Source organism: Rhipicephalus sanguineus, chromosome 9, assembly GCF_013339695.2.
Source record: "Rhipicephalus sanguineus isolate Rsan-2018 chromosome 9, BIME_Rsan_1.4, whole genome shotgun sequence".
Taxonomy (NCBI): Eukaryota; Metazoa; Arthropoda; class Arachnida; order Ixodida; family Ixodidae; genus Rhipicephalus; species Rhipicephalus sanguineus.
In genome coordinates this window covers 45,942,782-45,964,808 of record NC_051184.2, presented here as the reverse complement: position 1 = coordinate 45,964,808, position 22,027 = coordinate 45,942,782, and the positions used below count along the sequence as shown (strand labels likewise).

General features: G+C 46.0%; 2 protein-coding genes across 3 annotated transcripts in view; one reads left to right on the top strand and one right to left on the bottom strand.

Moving 5' to 3' along the window:
- The window catches only part of LOC119405097 (uncharacterized), a 43,458-nt gene extending 25,765 nt beyond the window's left edge, over window positions 1-17,693 (bottom strand). For both annotated transcript variants that reach the window (XM_037671883.2, XM_037671884.2), the window contains exons 1-3: window positions 17,415-17,693; window positions 16,746-17,012; window positions 13,844-13,933 (exon numbers count right to left, since the gene is read on the bottom strand). In XM_037671883.2, coding sequence (XP_037527811.1) covers window positions 13,844-13,933; window positions 16,746-17,012; window positions 17,415-17,657 — 600 coding nt within the window. In that variant the 5' untranslated portion in view covers window positions 17,658-17,693. The remainder of the gene's footprint in view (window positions 1-13,843; window positions 13,934-16,745; window positions 17,013-17,414) is intronic.
- LOC119405099 (mediator of RNA polymerase II transcription subunit 27) lies at window positions 9,453-10,516 on the top strand. Its single transcript, XM_037671887.2, has one exon. The coding sequence runs from the start codon at window positions 9,541-9,543 to the stop codon at window positions 10,474-10,476; it is 936 nt and encodes a 311-aa protein (XP_037527815.1). The 5' UTR covers window positions 9,453-9,540; the 3' UTR covers window positions 10,477-10,516.
- Window positions 17,694-22,027: the final 4,334 nt, after the last annotated feature.

Below are 22,027 nucleotides of genomic sequence, written 5' to 3'. Positions count from 1 at the left end.
ACAAGCACAGAAGTGTGAAACGCCATATATGTTACAACGAGGCACGTACTTGCGCGCTGCTCGCATATGGTGACGTTTTTTTTCTTTTTCTTTGTTTTTTTGCGCGGAGTGCGAGTGATGGCAGAACCACTGATCTGGAGGTCAGTGGCCAGAACCAGCGGAACTATTTTTGGATGCGCTTGAATAACGAGGGCACAGCGAGGCACACAGAAAACCACGAACGGAAACGCACGGAAAGTATTGACAGGCGTAGCTAGCGTAGCCACTGGCGTAGCGTCGTCGCGCGATCAGATCCTTTGACGAGGTTGCAGAAGTCGGAGTACAAAGCGCACCTCTAGTGCCGTGCGCTCAGTGCACAGCCGGAAAGATGGAAAACCCTGGTAGAGACTCCGAGGAGCCCGGCGAGGTCGGCCTGCTTGAAATGCCCTACAAGGTAATCGCGAAGATATTGCAGTACACGAACCTCTCCACCATCAGAGCCGTATCCATGGTGTGCCGCCAACTAAACGGAGCAGCGCGTGCGCTGCTGAACTCCGAGTTCCTGCGGCTGCAGTCGCTCGTGCCGAATCGCTTGCAGGCCATCGATGCCCAACTGCCGGGCGGGGAGGAGTCGACGGACTGGGAGAACCCACTCTTTGAGGAGATGCACGGCTTGCTGCGCGACCTGACCATTTCGCGGACGCGAGGCCCAATGTTTCCTTGGGATGCATACAGTTGGTCGAGACGTAGGCGTGCGTACAGGGAGGGCAGAAGGCGTGCGTACAGGGAGGGCAGGGAGGGCGTTCACCCCCCCTACTCCCTTAAGAGGTGGGGGCGCAATGTCAGCCCCACACAGGGGCGGCACCAGTGGGGGGTTTGGGGGGGAGAGGGGCTCCAGCCCCGTCAAAGTTTCTGCCTGCCCCCCCCCCCCCCCCAAAGAGCAAGCCTAGTCAAAATACAATGTATATGTTCCCAGCCTCCCTGCCCCCCTGAAGGAACCCACTTGTGAGTGCCCCCCAGTAAAAAAAATCCTGGCGTCGCCCCTGGCCCCACACATTGACATAATAGCGAGGGGGGGGGGGGGCGCTGCGACACGGAGGGGGCGCAATGTCAGCGCCATACATTGACATAATTGAGAGGGGGGACGCTGTGACGAACCTTCGTCCCCCTGAAGGGGAACCCTGCACACGCCTATGGGCTGAAGTCATTCACCTTACGTCCCAGGTCCTCAATCATATGAAAGAGGACATGCCACCCAAGACTAGCTACTCTGAAACCAGCTACCTCCAATGCATTAGTTCTATCCGTGATCCATATAAGACCCAGGTCTTGGTGAAAGCGACAGCACCTTCTGCAAGCGTACACAGTTCATCGTCCAGTGCGACTCAATCCCCTCAGGCTGAAAAACTGAAAAACAACTCCTGTGCAAGCTGACGAAAAGTGTGAAGAAAAACAGCGGGTGGAAGCTGCATTGTAAGCTCAAGCTGATGCACCGGCAGATGGCCAGGCAACAACGGCAGACTAGCGATGAAGGCACGCCAGGACAGCTACTACCGGAAGTTACAGACCATGACGCGCAGATTAGACCCAGTGCAGCAGAAACTGAACAGCTGCAAGAAGGAGTTGCACTACTGGTGCTTCAAGTCACCTGATGTGCCAGCCTGCATCAAAACAACTCTGCTTGGTGACGGCCCAGCTCGGGGCTCTCCCATCAACATCCAGGAGGCCTCCACTACCTCTTTCGGACTACTGTACGAAGGACTAGAGATGCCAGCACCCACATGCAGTGGCACGCCATCGGAAAACACCTCTTGAGTGTATGTCACCTGAAAAGGCAACCACAGAGGCTGTTTCATGTTTCAGTAAGCAAAGTAGCAGCTGTCCATGAGCCGGCACCACATATTATTCCATTTTATTTATGCGTATTTACCTTGGACGGGATGCATAGAATAAAATCCTTGTCAGTAGTACATTTGTTATTCCTTTTCATTACCTGTGCTTGTGTCACTACCAATGAGGCAATTACTTTACTAGCACAAAGTGATGTTTCTCTTGTTAGCACAGAGGAGCATGCCCAGTAGAAATGGAAACTTATCACACAGACATGTTCTGCAAGTGCTTGTGCTGAAAGGTGGAGCATGACAAGGTGGTTTCCTTCAAGGGGCCCTGCAACGCTTTTCCATGTAATCATCGAGTGACCTCACTATCGAAGTTTATTGCCTCACGAATGGACCGCTGCAAACATTTTTAGAATCTGTCATGTACAGGCAGAGTTACAGAGGTTGCATTCTTTCAGCGCTTTCTCTCTCGCTTGAGAAAAGCGAGAGAGAAAGATCGCTTGAGCGTTTTACCGGAAGGTATTGAAAGAGCTTGGCAGGTCCAAGAAGCCATTCTATACAACACATTACCAGAGTCAGTCAGGAAAATTCGATCTCAAGACAACTTCTGAACTGCAATGACGTCAACAGAACCCTTGCGCGAATGAATACTTGTGTTCCACGTTCGCACTGACCCTAATTGCTATCACCGTGGTATACAATTGCTCGCTTCTTGCTGTATGTTCACTAGGCAGGGCAGCTTAGACCATGTGTGTAGGAACCCTGAAAAGAAAGACTTGAATTGTGGGGATTCATTTCAAGACTTTTGTTGAAAACAACTAGAGTTGAAAAGCAAAGGTGAGAGTAACGAAGAAGGAAGATCGCAGGCGTTCTGGCAGTGAAGGTACTGCGGAGCAGGCGCAGCTAAGTGCAGCAGCCACTTTAGGTCGAACTGGCTTTGTGGGAGGCAAAGTGGTGTCGCATGACAGCTTAAACGGTCTTTTCTGTCAGGCGTCCTACTCACAACCGGTGACCTCCGGCGGCAGGATTCACCTTGGTTCCCCATACGATTTGTCTCCTCGAAAACGTCTTTTTGTGGGAGGTTCATGGCTGCCTTCAGACGTCTTAGCACCTCAAAGGTATATGTTGTACTATCGATGAAAAGGATAGCAAACCTGTGAGGGGGGTAAGTCAGCCTCTGTTAAGTGTGGGGGGAGGGGGGGAGGGAAGTTATAACTCCCTAAACAACCCCATGGATGTGCCACTGATCTTTGGTCAAAGGTCGCTGTTATCTGAAGCCCGTGGTTCTCGTCGTCTTCCCATCAAATGTGGTGTCTGAGTGCAGCATCCTAAAGCTTGCACTACAGACAGTCGCAAGTATACGATAGTGTTGATGAACAGGCTTCTCCACAATTACTAAATTAGGTGCCATACCTGGAGAGAAGCCTTGTTTCTGCTCAGGAAGCGAAATGCTTCAGCACAAAAACATGCTGTCATGGTCATTTCACGATGTCATCGCCAGGTGTGAGTGCAAAACAATTGAGCAGACGTGTGTTCTTGAACAAAACGGGACATTCTTCAAATGAAAACTTGCCTTCTAACCACTAGTCATTTCCAGCTCCCCTCGTGGAGTTCACAACTTTGGCCGTCAAGGAGCAATGCGTAACACAAGTAACAGTGCCTTTTCGTGTGATCCTGACAGTGGGACTTGAAATTGTACAAGGGAGAATGAAAGAGTGAACAAAGCCACGCAGTTTGTCATTTGTCACTGCTGCACGTATTTATTTGTTTTCTTTGCAGCTTGGTCTCACAGGTACCAGGTCTGTCTGCAGCTCGACGGCAAAATGCGATGCCGCCAACACAAATACATGTAAAGAACACAAACGCTCTGATGAGACAAACAGTGAGCTGATTTGAATAAAATTTGAAATGGAAGGCAAAATGCTGTGGTAAGTGCTGGAAGTAGAATTTCGAATGAGGCTCTGGGATTATTTGTAAAAAATTGCCTGAAATGCGCAAGTGAAACAAAATATAAGCTCCAAGTTTACAAATCCCTAACTGTGCTCCTAAGAAAAATGTCACAGTTCTGCAAGGGCATACAGATAGAACAGCTTTTGGAACAGTCTTTGGGGCAGCATATTTTCATTTTGGAACAGCTTATTTGCAGCAGAATATGGTAGCCCAATTACGCAAGTTTTGCAATGGCCAGGGGTGTCGATTATGGAAGGGCACGCACTAATGAACTGGGGCCTAGGCACATGTGAATAAAACCACTTCACTGACCTGTTTCCAAGTATTCAACCAACAATATGGAGGACCATGGCACAGACACTCGGGATTGGTGCAGGGGGCCACCATCAACCTGCTTGATCTGTTCTTCGAAATCGTTGAGATGATATTGTGGCATAAGAACTTCACAATCATAGGTGCACGCACAGTGGGCCTGTCCCCCTTAATCCTCCAAAAGGGGCACAAGTCTGCCCCATACCTCTACCTAATTGCATTTAGCCCGTCATTGTCTCAAGTGCAGCGTTACATGCAGATTTTTGAACGCAGCGTGCTGCACGTGAGCAGCGCAAGCACTTTTAGCAGGACTGTGTGACAGCAGCACGACAGTGCAAACGCGTCTCGAGCGTCCACATAAGATTTTCTGTCAATATAAAATGGTTACATTTTGCTCGTAGGAGTGGGTATGGCATATTCAATTGGCCTGGCTAATGTCACCGAATTCGGAAACGTGTGCAACTGGAAGAAACGTGCGTCTTCGGGCACCTTCAGTCAACGTACGCTTGAGGAAATGTGCATGGCCCCTCGCTTCAACATGGCGAAAGAAGTCTGGCTCAAGGGAGTTCTATATGTTTATCGTTGCTTGGGCTCGATACACTAACAAAAGTCAGCAGAGGAGGAAGATGAAGTAAAGAGTGTGTAAGTCTATGGTCTATACGATGGCTACGAAATTCTTTAAAATCAACAAGCTTAATTGGCCCAGAAACACAGGAAACCAAGACAATTCAATTTCAGTTTGAAAGATGGTGACAGAGAAGAATGCTCCGCAAAGCATTTGCAAACAATAATTGTCACGGGGAAATAAACTAGAGACAGAGAAATTAGTTGCCGAAATTTTAAACAGCCATGAATTCCAATGGAAGTGCATAGTAGTGTCCTTTTCATGGCATTATCCGTACAGCGACAAATGTACAAAAGTGACATTCTTTAACAGAGAAAGAAATACTGGCAGTTCTGCCTGAAGGACAAAGTATCGAAAGCAGTACTAGCAAGGTTCCGCATTGCGCTGAAGGTCTTGGGACAGTTCAATTAACCGTATATTGTCACGTGGTAATGACTGTGAAGAAGGCGGCAGTCACACTGGTAGATGCGAAACTCTTTACTGGGCAAACTTGTGCCCAGAAAACCAAGCGACTCAAAGTACAAGCAACACGCTCTGTACACTGATAGCAGTGATCACAATCTTGCTTCCTTCAGTCAACAGTAGTCGGCTGGGAGGACAAAGCGTATATTCAAAGGTCCGGAATTTGCATCGGGTCTAAGGTGGCACCCCTCCTAAGCAACATTTTTCTGGCATTGGTAGATAAGGCTTTTAAGCATGAATGTATGGATGCAGCCATCAAGTTGTTTCCTTATGTGGACGACTTTATTGTATTCATTGACAGAGGAGACTGCCCTAGGTAAGTAGTGGACGAGCTGAAGATTTTTAAGGAAGTGGGCAAGGGTCTGAAGTTCATGTTTGAGCTAGCCGAGAATAGTAAACTGCAGTACCTTGACTTGAGGCTACAGTTTCTGGAAGTTCATGTTTGCTGGCAATATTTCCCCTGTCCTACCAAACTTTTGTTAAACTACAGTTCCTAGCATTCCAAGCTAGTCAAGGGCACGATATGCGTGTCCTGCCTGAAGTCAGGTTCAGTGAAGTCGTGCCCACGCACAGCTAATAAGGCTTTCTCACATCAGATAACTAGACTTCAAGAAACGGTGTACCCAGAATACGTTGTTTCCAGAAGTTGGGAAAAGCTGGTCAGATGGGTGAAAGGTTCCCAAAAAGAAAAAGAAGTTTGGGATAGAAAGAACCTTGCGGTTATGCCTTATGTCCATAAGTTGTCTCATGGCCTGAAGAATGTAACAGGTCAGCGTGGTGTACAAATGTTTTTTTTTCCACTTCGGTAAAATGGAGTTCTTTTTGCCCGGTTGTAAAGAGGTGCGTAAGTGGAAAGGACGCATATCAAATCAGAGTGCAAAATGAAACATGTAAACCAGTATGTGAATTGCAAGATGAACATTGTATACTCCTTCCTTTTTACTTGTGGCCGTGTGTACGTAGGGCAAACAGGCCGCTGTGTCAATGTCAGGTTTAGACAGTATCTGTTGTCTCGGAAGAATAACAAGTATGCACATGGGTCTACCCATGCACACAGTTCAAGTGCTCGGCAATGTTAGAAAAAAGAACAATTTTGTATAATCATAAACGTTTGCACGCAAAGTTGGTGGCAGAGGTGCAGCCAGTGTTGCTAGATGTCGCCGACTAAACAAGCAAATAATCACCACAAAAGAAGCCCAAAAAAGCGGCGGCACTCCTGTGAATAAGCCCAAAACAAGCGGAAGTTAAAAAAAAATGCTCTCATTCTTGAAAATTATTTTATAGTGTGAAAAAAATACTACAAACACATATGGAAAATGAAACCGTTTATTTATATTACTTTTTTCGTTATTGATTATTCATTTCACATAATAAAAATAGGCGCCTGAATGACTGAAAACACTGAATGTTGTTTCTTGCACTTCAGAACCGCACACTACACAGAGTCATCGTCACTGGTTTCCAATACATCTGCAAAATCCACGTCATCCATTTCCGCGGAACCATACATGTTCCACGTGGTTTTCGAGCTGGAGGCACAGACGGGCCTTCTACTTTACTGTTGACATGTAAACAAGAGAGAAGAACCTTCCCAGTCAAAATGACCGACTTCCCGCTTTGCAAGGCTTCACTGAAAGTGACGTCAGGGCCTCTCCAGAGTTTTTCTTCCTCCATGCTGTAGTGCCTTTATAAATGTCGCCAGGAGGAAAAGAAGGGCCTAGGAGCACTAGATGAGTGCTTAGGGAGGGGTGGGGGGGGGGGGAGGGTTTTATTTTGACTCAAGCCATGTATTTGACAACAAATACATGTGCCGGGCACTAAAATCATAATATTTCCTGAAAAAGTGCGAGTAAGCCCAAAAAAACGCGACAAGCGACTCAGCCAAAAAAAGAAGCCCAAGTCCGCTTATAATAAGCGGAACTGGCAACTCTGGGCGCAGCACATACTGAGCAATGCTTAAGCCAGCCTTCTATTGCACTATCTTCACAAGAAGTGGCATTTTGTTATAGTACTTTTCACCGGCTTTTGCTTCGCAACGATTGTGTTTGGTATTTTTCCACTGTTGCACGTTCCGGGTGTATATATATGTTACGTTTCTTCTGTTAATAAATTGAGTTGAGAGTCAGTGCTCGTCCTGTTTTACAGCGAAAGCTGTTATGAGATCATTTCACCGGCCGTTTTTGGTGCCGGCGGTGTCCGTAACCAGTATCGCTCGAAATAAGAAAAAATTCCAGGATGGAACGAGGTTCGAACCTGGGCCCTCTGCGTGGGAGCCCAGTATTCAACCTCTGAGCCATGCCGGTGCTTGAAACTGCTTTGCAAAAAGGTCCTATACAGGCTTCATGTCGGAAAGGAACCACATTAGCATATGCAATATGGCGTGGTAGAAGAGTAAAATAAGCACCAAGCGTCGCACAACGCGATTTCTGTAACCAGGCGTCAAACAATGCGAATTGCGCAACGAGTAGGTTGTTGAATGCTTCTAACCCATTACAAAGAGCTCTGCCATAATTCTTCATCGTCATCAGGCACAGCATCAACAAAGTGCGCATAATGCCTTACATGCGTTTAGCAGGTACCACGGCTCTCTGTAGAATGACGAAAAATGGCACAGTGCCTGGTGCCCTACTTCTAAAAAATTACAATGATTTATAGCGTAGTGGGTTCCTCGCAAGTGCACTTGTATTGGTTGCCAAGGAAGCCCATAAGCGCATGATCCATTTCCTCGGGGTCTCAGTAAAATTGCAATGATTTATAGCGTAGTGGGTTCTTCGCAAGTGCACTTGTATTGGTTGCCAAGGAAGCCCATAAGCGCATGATCCATTTCCTCGGGGTCTCAGTAAAGTTCTTCCCCCCCCCCTCCGTCTCTCTCCCACGTCAACGTATGTTATACAGCATGACGGGCGAGGGAAATAGCGACCGGGCGTCACCGAATGCAAATTACATAACTGGTAGGCCGTTTAAACCTTCCAACCCATTACACAGGGCTGAGCCATAATTCTTCATCGTCGTCAGTCGTCGTGTCAACAAAGTGCACATAATGCCTTTCAGACCTGTAGCTGGTGCCTCGCTTCTCCGCCGGATGACGAATAATGGCTTAGTAGGTGCTTCCCATCTTCACAAAAATTGTGATTTATCGCGTAGTGGGTACCGTTCTAGTGTACTTGTATTGTAGCCCCAAGAGAGCTTACAACGGGCACTAGAAACGCCGCTCTTCCAGCTTTGGCTGTGACTGTGCTGCGGTATCAGCGCAGGCCTGGCGTTTTTTTCTATGTTCCTTCCGCTGTGTCTTCATTTTTCGCGCTGTTCCATTTCATCACGCATTTAATTACTTTCTACTGATTTGAGAAATCAACATTTGTCATTTTTTGTTTACTGCAGTTATTACAACTGCTCTTTTTTTTTTCTTTGCTATTTCCTGCTGTGCTAGGATTTCCTCGGTATTTTTTTTTTTATTGGACCTTCAACTTGCCTTTGGCTACAGGCCCGGCAAGTGTTTGTTATCTGTATATGTAAGATGAAATAAACATTTTGATTTTATTTTATCGTGGTTATGAACTGAAGCAGCAAAGGGAAGGCGTGTTTACTGTTGCAGGAACGCACCGAAATAATCTTGCATAGCTCCCCATGAAACACAAAACCTCTATAAAACGTCTTTAAAACGTTTAAAACCTCTATAAACCTCTATAAAACGTTTTATAGAGATTTCGTGTTTCGTGGGTCCCTTGATTGGTTTAAATCTCCGAAGCCCACGTTACTTCTCCCGATTTGCCTGGGAGACTCGGATTTCGAGCAATCCTGCCGAACGGGCGCAACTGCGAAAATAAAATAGTAATGACAAAGGACAACGTTCCTAACACTTTCTGGCATTGATCCATCGAGTGTGGATGTGGAACGCTTTAAGTCACTTTAGCCGCAGTACATTCGTGTCATGCAGAAAAGCGCAACATGCTTACTGGTTGTCACGGGACACAGCACATTTTGTCCCTTAATTACACACGCGTGCACGCGCCTTTTAATGAAGAGTACCAGCATTATCGTCAACGTCTGAAAACTTTACTGAAACATTTGAAACTGAAAATGAAAGGGAGCTACATGACGTGCTACGATATCATTCCCTTCAGCTGCCATCTAGTTTGGACAGCAAAATAGCCTGCATCGTATTGCATAAATTTATTATGTTGTCCATGAAGTGAAGCTGTGAAGCTGACTTATTTTGTGGTCTGGTCGACAGAATAAATCCGACGCTTATTCTGTGGTCTGGTCAACAGAATAGGAACTGCGGTTGTCGGAGCCTTTGGCCCTTTGGTGCGAGTGGTGCGTTGTGTAGTTACGCTAAAGAAGTGCGTTGCGTGAAAGTTGTCGGCAAGAATCATGAATCCGTACATTGCAGACATGGGGATCAATTTGGATGCTGTGAACTCGGGCCTGAGAGCAGTGAAGGCCCTTCGATGTACTGTCGGAGAAGTGTTCCGTACCTTGACGGATGGCGTACCGTGTTCGCAGGGCGACGAAAAGAAAGAGAAGAACTTTATTCTGGAACTACAGGGAACGCTAGGCGCAGTTATCTCTCGTATAAGAGAGTTGGAAACAGCTGTTACACTGCTTGGATCTCCGATTGCACCTCTCAACCTGGGAAGCACCGGCCACCTGTGTCAAGATCCGACTCTGGACAGGACATCTTTGTATACAGACATGATTAAGTCGTATCGGTGGTTTGACAAAGTCCACGAGCACACGAGTCATGCGTCAGCGATTTTAACCCAGAATGGACTGAAGAGATCTAACAGTTCGTTGTTCCCAACGAAACGGTTACGAAGACCACATAGCAACGGCCACAATTTCTCTCCTCAAAATGTGGACGCTTTCATCGGCAGTGTACAAAGGCAATTTGTCGACATGTCGATTGAGATTCTCAGGCCATGTGGCAACTCTGCTGTTCTAAAGATTACACTGAGCCGAACCTTGAGAGCGCTGGTGTGTCTCCGTGGCCTTATCATTGAATGGGTGCTGGTGAAGGCGTTCAACGAAGACTTCTACACCGATGACGACCAGCTTGACATGTGGTCGAAGTCTCGGTACCAGGTTTTTCAGAAGGTGACCGAACACGCCAACGCAGCGATGCTTCACTTCTTCTCTCCGCAACTGCCCGACTTGGCCGTCAAGTCTTTCCTGACGTGGCTCCACAGTTACCTGCATCTGTTCTCAGCGCCATGCCGCAGGTGTGGCACGCGACTACAGCATAACATGCCGCCAACATGGAGGGACTTGCGCAACTTGGATGTTTACCACGAAACCTGCAGGCCGTGATCCTCCCTCAGACCATGTGTCGTGTTCATCTGACTGTGTAATCTGTGCACATGTATTCATGTATGCCTTGCTTTTCTCTGCGCTTATAAACACCGTTGGTGGCGATTTCCGGTCTTAATATTTCATGAAATCTTACAAGAGCACACCCTTCACCAAGGAGGTTTAAACATAATCGCTAGAGTGGAAATTATGCCCCAAGAGTGAAGTCGTACCCACCCTAAGATAGCGGCCGAAGCAGCAGCTATCTTGGGAGGGGCAGGATGAAACAGCAGCCGCAAAGCTTCCGAGCCGTGCTAACAGTTCTTGTGGGTGAAACAAGATCAGATAAAAATAAAGAAGGGTCCGAGACCACTGCTACTGTCTATCACAAGATAAGCAGGCAATGTACTGTGTAAAACAACTGCTGCTATGTAGCAAAACAGCTCTTTTGTCACATCACTGGCATAAAAAACGAGCAGCATTTCAGGTACTGGTAAGGGAAACACTGCACAAGGGTGTAGCACAAACAACTTCGTCTTCACCCTACGTCTTTAGGCGCTGTTCCCCACAAGTATGCACTGACAGGCCCAAGCCTTCACTGTGCAGAATTTCAGGCTTTGCACCTCGACGCTGCACAAGATGAGATTGAAAGAATACCGTTGGAATACAGAGCACAGTGTTTACTATCCATTCTGCTCAGACCAATGCATGTATCACAGTGTGGCATGCTCGGGGCTGCACATCAGGAACGCTAGTGTTTTCACGCGTCTTACATCTCTGTAGATTTCCGAACCCTAGGCACACGTCAGATACTGGCAGCACAGCGATCCTTAGACAGTGCTGCAGTTCGAGCGTACATGCTACTGACAATTACAGTCAGGCAGGCACTCCCTGCTGTGGAATTGTCATGTAGAGTGTAGCATTCTGAGATGCTACTACATCTGAGGCTATAAATGCTTTCAATCACTACAATTATACGTGACTGCAAGGCAAGATAGTTAGGCACACGGTGCATGTGAGCCACATGATGCGCATCATACTGTCTCCAGGATCAACCCACATTGCCGTGGCACTGCTCGTATGGTCAACATGCCAACTATAGTGGGCCCATCCTAAAGAAAGTGTAATAATTAACACACTTAACTGGTGTCAGGAACCAAAGAAGCAATGGCAGCAACCTGTAAAACTTTGGAAAGGGCATGTATGGTAAGAGCTGTACTGCCTACGCATCACCTGCTGAGTAGACACCATACAAGCAGAGCTGCACATACTTGTTACCAACAACTGAAAGCCTCTGCTACGCACATACAGCATGCACGCCGCATCGTTTCAGTGTAGATAGACAGGATGTGTCATCTGTCATAGCTCACACGATTGTAGTTGGGTTAGTTATACAGTCAGCTGACAAGGTGACTGTGTAACCCACCACTCAGGGACATTCCCACTTATCAAAAAGTCCCTGAAAACCTTCTCAGCATGAAAGACACGGGGAGATAAGTAAGGCATGTAGACTGTAACACCGAGAGTATCGCGACACGTTGTAAAAGCTGCGTGCACGTCCTGCGTCTTTCGTGGTGCGTACTGCCCACTTCACTTCACCGGTGCCCCGTGGATAACACAGACTTGTGGAGATGCGCAAAAACCATATGCTTCACTAAATGCTACGAATGCTTTTGCAGTGAATTATGGCCCATTGTTAGAGGGAACTATTGGACAATATGCAAAAATAAGCAATACAACCCTTGACGACTGCTATCACTGCTCGAAACTTTGTTGACGATAAAGCGATCACTTATGCGAACTGTGAGAAGCGAGAGATTAGGATTACATTTCGCTTGCCCTTGAGCTCAAAAGGATCCATGCCTACTCTCTGCCGTGGGCCGTGGGTGTAGGAGTGAGCACGAGAGGCTCACTATGCTGGACATTCGTTTGCACACAATCCATGCAACCAGTTATCATCGTTTTCTAGTTGGCCCTTGATAGTATGCCACCATATTGATTCACACATCAAGGCCTTGACAAAACAAGTGTGAGCGGTGGATCTGATACTTGACTATTAGCATTAGCCATTATGGGGTAAGCACATGTTATGTAGTCTCTTGTAGAAGTTTAACTCGTGGTTACCACCATCTCGCTTCTGACATCATGTTAGGAGCTCTACAGCCTAAGCAGCTCCCAATGAGAGGCACAATCGCACACACTTGTTGCCAACAACAGAAAACAACTTTTATTCACACGAAACGCATATGCATAAGTTGTCATAGCTTATGTAATTCTAGTTACATAAGTTATACAGTCTGATTGCAAGGGGTAGCTGCAGCCTACAGAGGACTGCTTGATTAAAGGAATTCTGCCCTCTGTCACGCATATTTGTTCCACTGAGATTATTTTTCTTTTCCTCTGTTAATAAAAAAAATGAAAAACTGCGCTTTGTATGTTACCACTTCACTTTGTCCGTGTTATTTTGCGCTAAGTTTAATAATGGAATATTACCAACTCGCCCAGCAAAACGTCCTTCTGAGATTATTCAGGCACTGTTTGTCGTTTTGCTGCGTGATTCTGCAAAGAGCAGCGTCAATGACCAGCAAACCTGCACAGCTAGTCCAGATGGGGCTATATACGAGCCGACTGGTATCTGTTATACAAAACATGAAAATTTTGGTCAAACTGACCTCGCAACTCCCAGCAATAAAAGGTAAAGAATGGTACGCATTAAAAACAACTCTGAGGAAGACCACAGGGTCACATTCCAGCACTGGCATAGCGAGGGGGGAGGGGGTTCAACCCCCCCCCCCCCCCCAGAAGTTTTTCAACTTTGCATGTGTATATATACAAGCACAAACCTACATACAGGGTGGTTAAACCCCCCCGTCGCCCACTGAAAAAATTTCTAGCTATGCCCCTCTTTCCAGCTACTACTTGAATCCACACAATCTACCGAGACAGGTAATACAAACGAACAATGCAACATAAGGGTTCGTTTATAGTCTGGTCAGTTGATAATGGTAAACTGCAAAGCACAAATTTGGTACAGAACAGAGAAGCACACACACCGCACAGGACAAGCACCAAATTGGAAAATCAGGTATCAATGCTAATTAATACCTGAAATACAAGAACTACACTGAGACACAAGAAGACATAAGCGCATGTCCCCGTCTTGTGCCCCTGTGTAGTTACGCATTTGTATTACAAGTATCATGAATCACCAACTCGCCCAGTCAGCCATTCTTTCGATGCTCAGTAAGGAAGCTTTACTCTCCACTGTGGTTGTCAGTAATTGTGAAGCAATTTTCTGGCATGACGTCACGGCACTATCCTTGCTGTTTATTATAGTGGGATTTCAGATCCTACATGACAGCCATCTCATACAAGTATATAGCCATACCTGATTCTGAACTTCTTGCGAGTTAGGAGCTGATGACGTGCCTGATGCTGGCTGTTGGATTCTCTGCACCGACTGCTCACTTCCTTTGGCCTGCATGTGCCAACGGGTGTCTTCATGAGCCATACATCTTGCACTATAATGGTATGTGTGCTACAGGATTTCAGCTTTTATGATTGGTTATATTACTTGATCTGCTGTATGTTTTGAATGCAGGTCTACCGTGCCGTCTCGGAAGATTGTGCAAGATCATCCAGCACCTTTTCAACGCACAGACTAAACGAAAACAGCGCGAATCTCACACATGCAGTACTGGGGCTATGTAAACTGTTATTAATGATATCACCAACTCCCACCATGAGGGACTTTCGTTTTTCTTTCTTTTGAGTCTTTTCCATAGAGGATGCTAGGCAATCCTGTGCAAACTTGTTAGACAGCAAGGAAAAATTTGAACTGGGGACATATAGCGAATAAAGTGTATATAATATTACAATAAGCACCGTAAAAGTTAACATTCTTTAAAGGCCAACTCCGGCGATTTTTTTGCCATGTCAAAGTAATGGTGCTTTTATGTTCCTGAGACGCTCCTGTTACGGCCCCGATAGCAGAAATACTCGGCAAATTGGAGAATAATTTTAAATAAGCAAAAAAGCGCAACACCGAAACCGAAACCCAACCGAGTGTACTGTCTACGTATGACGTAGACGTTGTTACGAACGAACCGGAAGTCGTGCAAGGCATGCCGGTCACGCCGGGGCGGAGTATGAAAACTGTGACAGCGGGACGACCAGCGAAGCGCCGGCCAAACCAACGCTGTCTGTCGCCTTGTGCACAGCAGACGCTCGCTGTAGCGGCCTAAGCGCCGAAGTTAGCGGTGCCCTCGGCTGCGTCACTTCCGCCGCCTTGCCAACACTGACGTCACAGACGCAATGTTGCCAATAATTGTGGGAAGCCAGGAGGGCGTTTGCAGACAATCTTTAAAATTCATTTGCAAACAATCTGCGCATGTCTCAAGCCTGTAATTTGGCATAAATGACGGAAACGTGCAAAGGAACGTACCCAGCGAATTTCACTGAGATCCATCGACCTCGAAATATCGCCGGAGTTGGCCTTTAATAGCATCGCTACTGTTGGGTATGTAGTTGGAGGCTCCCTGATACATGTTTTTCACGCCTTACGATACCATCTAGGCAATAGAGCACATCTCTCATGGAATGCTTTTCCACAAAGCTTACGTTGGCATGTTACATTAACATATCCAACGTGCTGAAGTATTACCCTTCTCTCAAGCAGTGACATTCACACTTAACTCATCATGTTTTCTATGTAGACATGGCTTTGGCCTGCTTCTATGGGCACAATGCTGTGTGGTGACGCAAGTGCTTAGTTCTATTTTATTTGGACCGACTTCATTTCCACATCTTTAATGTGTTTTTTCTTTACTGTAGTTATGGCAGTGTCAGAATGTTCACATGCAGCACTCACATATTTTGCAATAGTCTCTGTAGCCTATTCTTTCCAGACACTCGCACAACAAGAAAATGAGCACCGGTTTTTGCAGCTGAAATTGCTGCACATGCAGATTTGCCATTTCCATAAATTGTGGCAACTAACAATTTCTGCTTTCGGTAGCACTAAAACAATTTTTCTTAACCCAGGAATTTTGAACCCTCTTCATCATAAGCAAGAAAATTTGGACAATACTTGTGCAATGTCTGTTTTGTTTCAGCCCATTACTCTAAACAAAAGCAAGCAGCCAGGTTTTTCAAATGTATCTTAAGATTTGCATTGATGACAGTACGCCATCCATGGTACATGTGGTCTTCACAGAGGAGTTCAGCACCTCCGATGACTAAAAAAAATCCTATGCACCTATTGTGCTGTGATCTTCCCATGTTCAGAGGTGCTGAGGTTCTCCGTGAAATCCGTGTGAAATCGCACGACGTGAAACAGGCTGGAGAGTACAGCACTGATATTTTTGTTGTTGTTTCGTCTCTAGAAGATGCTTTTTCCCCTCCTTTCCTCTCACACAGGCACATGTCTGCGCTTATTTTGACAGGTGCCCAAACTACTATGCGTACAGTCATGGACCACCGAAATGACGCTAGGGTAAACTAAAATGCGTTCTTTCATTTTCACCAATATACGTGTGATGTCAGCACAATTTCGGTATGCACACTTATAGTGAGGCTCAAACAATCTTTTACAAGTGCATAATTACCAGTGTGAGATGGCACTCTCGAGTAATTGCTTGTGGAAGCTGTTCATGTTTCATTTTTCCATGACTATACACCAGCCTAAGTAAGCTTGGTGAAGTGGCATGCTTAACGCATCTCCCACGATGTCACGCGGGGTGACAATTTTACTGCTTGCCAGAGACGCAGGAAGAAAACACGGGGAGTGGTGCCACTGAAGTCTCCAGCAATGCAGATGATTAAAAACGAATGATAAATTACACATACGCAAAGAAATTTGGCCATTGATGACGGCTTGCATTATCAACTCAATGCGCCATTCAACATGTCCGGGCCTTCATCCAATGCGAAAAGAGAGAGAGAATGAAAATGTTTGGTGCCATGTGTTTTAACATATGTGCGCTGTAAAAACTCTGTCCTGGCCCAGATTCCTCACCGTGACACCAGAGAGGTGACACCTACAAGGTCGGACAGCAACCAGCAGCAAGTTGCTTGTGGTGTGAATATTAGGCCATATTCACCTCGTTTCTGCACATATTACGAAGTAGCACAAGCACCTCTCCTCATTTCTTGTCTCGCCTTTTCACCCCAGGGTCACACAAACTTTTTTGGGTGAAGAACCATCCCAGTAAAGAGCCTACATATGCAAGCCCATGCTTTGGCGTAAGCATACGCAAGTAGGCTCCAATTATCAGGCGCTGCAACCACACCTTGCTATCTAGGGCCACGAAGCAACTTCTTTTGAGTACATCAGCGCACTGCGCGGCTTCTCGTCGAATCCTCCTTGCTGCCGGGGTTTCTGTTGTGTCATTTCCTGGATCCGAAAGATACGACGGGCACGCAGGAAATATTGTCGGCACGGAACCGGAGCGCAGGCGCGGCACTGGTAATGCCGCTTCGAGCACGTTCCCCGTTCTTGGGTCTGTGTACGATGTTTTCCGCTCCAAGCAGGACGGGTCAAAATGATCCGCACACACCTGCGCACATGTGGAACATACGTGCCTAGCTGAGCACCACGGTAACCCGGTGCCCGGTGTCACACGGTACGCTGGCTTTCGATCGCGATCGAGCCCGATCGAGTTCGATCTGCTTGGACGCGTGATTGGCTCACTTCCGCGACGTACGCGGATGAGCCAATCGTGATCAAGAAATGTGACCGCAATAGGAGGCTGGTCAAACATGCGTCACGTGTACGTCCGCAGCAGACACTCAACGGTTGTCACGCGCGGTGCCATTTCGATCGCGATCGAGTTTCTTGATCACGATTGGCTAATATTTGACCGGGGCTCGATCGCGCTCGAGAGTGCACGTGTGACCGCGCGTATTTGCGAAAGCAAAGTACAGCGGACTTGAGCCGTGAAACACACACACACACACACCTTCGTGTATTCAGTGGGCACGAAATTCTTCCTTCGAATTCGAATCGCGTCTATCCACTCGCGCCGCAGGTTTTCTTCTTTCGGAAAAGAAAACACTTGCACTTTTCTTCTTCCGTCATAGTTGCCGAAACACCCTCGCACGCAACACTTGTTCGGCATCATTTCGGAAAGAATGCCACAGGCACACGTATTCAATAACGGCACCAACGACCAACACAAATACGTGCAAGTGGAACTACACATGAATGGAAAGCATGGAAAGGGCCAGAAGAGCTGGCTCGGAGCATAGAAGGAAACGGCCACAGGCGGCTTCGATGCCTGCGGGAAGTGACGTCACATTATTGCGCGCAGGTTTGAACACTGGGTTTGAAAATGCAGGTGGTGGTGGTGGTGGTGGTGGTGGTGGTATCAACTTTTATTTGACTAAAAGTCACTTGTCTGACGTAGTCTTTCTTTCTGTGTCCTCGTTGTTGCGTTTGGCTGGAGACTCTCCTCACCTTAGTTGCCTTAGTACTCTCGACGACCTCTCTACGCTTTTTAGCACACATGGACACATCCCACCCTCGAGTAAATCACTCCATCCAAAGGTGCTATCGCGGAACGATTCTATTTTTTATTCCAATGCTTTTCGTGCTTTTCGCGCTTGGCCAGTTGTCAGAACGACGGTCCGTCCGCGTTATCAACGCGATCAGCCAGCCGCGAGTGGTGGATGATAAGAATAGCATAGAATATGGCATTGGAATCGAAAATAGCATCGTTCCGCGATTGCACCCCAAGTAGGCTGGACTAGAACAGCTAAGCCATCCTGCAGTAGAGCCACATATCCAACTCATCGATAAATTGCAGCCCTTCATTCATCCTTGATTTAGATCTTGTCCTGTCCGATGTGCTGTTATTCTGTTTAGCTTCAATATGTACTAACCTGTCCAAGTTAGCACTCTTCTGCTGTCATTTAGGTCCAGACAAATAGCCACAACTAGTTGGACACTAACCAGGATCGAGTACAGTATTATAAAAAAAAAAATGTTTACACCATTTCAGGGCATATTTTTCCTCCAAAAAATATTCACGATCTATCTTGCTTGCACTACTTCTATCTTGAAAGCTCCGCACTCACTAATTTCCTGTCCAGGATGTTGTCATGTTGATAATGTATATGTCTGGGTGCACCAGAAGTACTCTAGGCCACTGTACATATGCCATTTGCAACCTGGAAGTAGGAGGCACGCAGAATTTTAGAAGGGCATGAAGGATTTTTGATGGTAACAGACCCTTTTTACAATTGTGAAGCTAGCTTTCCTGCTATGCAGTTTGCCCAACTAATGCCGGCCAGTCACTTACTGCAGACAGCATATTCAATCGCATTTTGCTTATGCTATGACGTGGAAAATGTAGACTTCGCTTTCTTGACATAAACACGCATAATAGACAAGCCCCAGCACGTGTAACTAGGACCTCATGTCCACTCTAAGCAAGACAGTTGCCGCCATTAGTTGGGCAAATATGCAGCGCGGGGAAGTGCCCTTGAGAATTATGAAAAGGGTCTACTGGTGTTTGTGAACAAAGTGAGCCACAAAGGGCGTGTGCACTTCTTGAAATTTAAGTTTAGTAAGAGTCCTTCTGAAATAAAGTTTCTCGCTATTTAAAATAGGCAAATATACGAGGAGGAAATGTTATTTGCAGCTGGTAGCTGAAGCACTGGGTCATTCAATCCATGAAGGACATAAGCTATAAATGCTATAGCAACTACATAGGAATGCTGTGTGCCCTCTTGTCCTTGGCACAATTCATGCCCTTAGTACAAAAATCGAAACTGGCTTTATGTACCCAATAAATTGAGGCAGCTACACCCCAATTTGACTGAGGAAGCAGCAGAGATGCTGGCCTTTCCCTCACACCACTCCTCCTCATCCTGACTTCCCTCTCCCACTTCATTGCTATACTATACTAGTGTAGCAAGGTGGTCAAAAGGCACAAAAGTCCAGCTCACCTATGATAAACCTAAGCTAAAAGGCAAAACGCACACATGGGACCTCACCCAAGGTAAGCGCTCACCGTGTGGGACTGAAGAAAGTAGATGAGGTAAAGGAAAGCAGAAAAAGGCTCATGCGGCGAACCGCCCGCCTGACTCACATGATGCAACAAATTCAGGGGTAACGCCCACCTAGTCTCTGATGTCATAGCCAGGGGCGTAGCCAGAAATTCTTTTCGGGGGGGGTTCAACTATACTTTATGTATGTTCGTGCGTGTGTTTGTATGTGTGCATGCCTATATACGCAAGCAAAACTGAAAAATTTCGGGGGGGGTTTGAACCCCCCCCAACCCCCCCCCCCTTGGCTACGCCCCTGGTCATAGCTATATGTTTTCTTGTTCTAAATGAACGCAGCGTCATGCTCATCCCAGCATGGCTCCCATGTTGGACTATCCACTGTTACACAATTGAAGTTCATGATTTTGCTGCACCCTTAGATGAGAAGCAACAGACTGACGTCATTTGTGTAGATTTTGCAAAGGCTTTTGAAAGTGCCCCATGATAAGCTAATCTTTAAACTTTGAGAAACTGGTATCGATCTTGGATAAAAGAATACTTAAGCGATCGAACGCAGAAGGTACATTTAAATGGCAGTTCGTAGAGTCCACTCAAGTGTTTTCAGGTGTCCCCCAGAGTTCGGTACTGGGCCCTTCGTTATTTCTTAAATATATCAGTGATATCTTTACAGTAGCTGAACATCCGGTAAGAGTGAAACTTTTTGCCGATGATTGTCTGATTTATTCCACCATAACGAGAGCGCATGATCAAGTCAGAATTAGTCGTTTGGAAAAATTCAGCCAATGGTGTAATTTATGGCGTAAACTACACTAAATCAACATACGACTAAAAAAACAAACATTATGCCTGAACTATTGTATCGACGGTAATTTATTAGTACATGCTAACCAATTTAAATATTTAGGTGTCAGTCACTCTTATGCAAAATCTGGCATGGCATACGCACATCGAAAATGTGTGCTAGAAATCGAATCAGAGACTAGCTTTCTTAAGGCAAAAATTACACCAAGCTACGCAAGATATAAAACTGGTGGCTTACAAAACTTTCATTAGACCACTACTAGAATATGCCTCGGTCATGTGGAGCGCTCATCAGGACAGCCTGAAAAAAAAAAATGTGAAAAAGTTCAACACCGTGCCGTGCGCTTCATATGCACAAAGTACCCCAAGTTAGATTCCATCACGCAGATGTCGGAGTCCTGTGAACTGGAACCACTAGAAACACAAAGGCAAAAGAACAGGCTTAAAGTTTTTTTTAGGATACTGCATGGACAACTAAAAACCAACAAAGGTGAGTACTTGAAGCTGCCAGGGAAACGAAGCAGTCTTGTTAATCACCAATTATGTTTTACTACCATGCTTCGCTCGCAGTGATGTGTTTTGTTATCCCAGCTGTGATTGAACTTTGGAATGCGTTACCAAGCTTTGTGGTAAATGCAAGTGATGTTTGTCAATTTGAACAATTGTTAGACATGTATTTAAATTATTACGCTGCCACTTTATATACTTGTTTGTTTGTATTTTTTCTACCCTCCCTGTAAGAACCCTCAACAGAGGTTTGACAGTATTATTAAATAAAAATGAATAAATACATGGCTATGCTGTGCTTTCTTTCTCTCTCTTCATTTCTCTATTTCTTTTTTTCGTTCTCTCGGCCATAGCGACGCAATCACATGGTTCCCATAAATGCTTGTTCTGCTAGCATGCCTGGATAGCCGAGTGGCTACAAGCCTTCGGACCGTGGGTACCCGGGTTCAAATCTGGCCTTGCCAAGAAATTTCGTTTTCTTTTACGTATTATTCTTGTCCTCCTCTCCTACTTTCTACTTTCCTTCCTCCAACGCGTTGCTAGGCGATGCAAGTTGCCATGGCGCGGGGGTAGTGTTCTGCTAATGCCGGACAGGGTTTTCTCATCAAAAATGAGACAAGAAAAAAAAAGGGAAAAGGTCAAAATGCCATTACACATTACCTCACTAAGTGTCGGAAACAGACAGGTGTGGCATGTAGATCACATGGCAATCCTGTCTTCAAAACGTTTACACTGTACGGATAAATCGAAATTTCGTATCGAGGCCCATGCCTCGAGAGGCCCACCTCATCACTTCAAGCCATGCAGTCATGGTCCACACTCTAAATGCCCTATACCAGACACACTCGTAATGTCACAGCTGTCACTTGACAATGTTGAGTGCCTCGTGTTTGCAGTGAAGCTCACCTCCTGGCCAATGTGGCAACACAACATTTCAATTACACTCAAACCTCATTATAACAAAGTCACATCTGCCACGAAAATAACTTCATTATATCCGAAAATTCGTTATAAACGTTTATTTGTAACACTGTAGCTATGACAAGACTATTCATTTACTTCGTTATAACCGATAATTCGTTATATCCGTATTCGCTATATCGAGGTTTCAGTCTACTCCCACTCCTTCAATAATGAATCACTGCGAAAAACTATTGCGGTAGTGCTCTGGACGACGCCCTGCAACATTCAGCGCGTAACCCAGATTTCCAACGAGGATCTTCAAGACGAACTGTTAAACGACAAGTACAACAGG

What these genes read in the sequence shown, in the direction of transcription:
- LOC119405099 (XM_037671887.2), top strand. Translation starts at nt 9,541, where the DNA reads ATGAATCCGTACATTGCAGACATGGGGATCAATTTGGATGCTGTGAAC.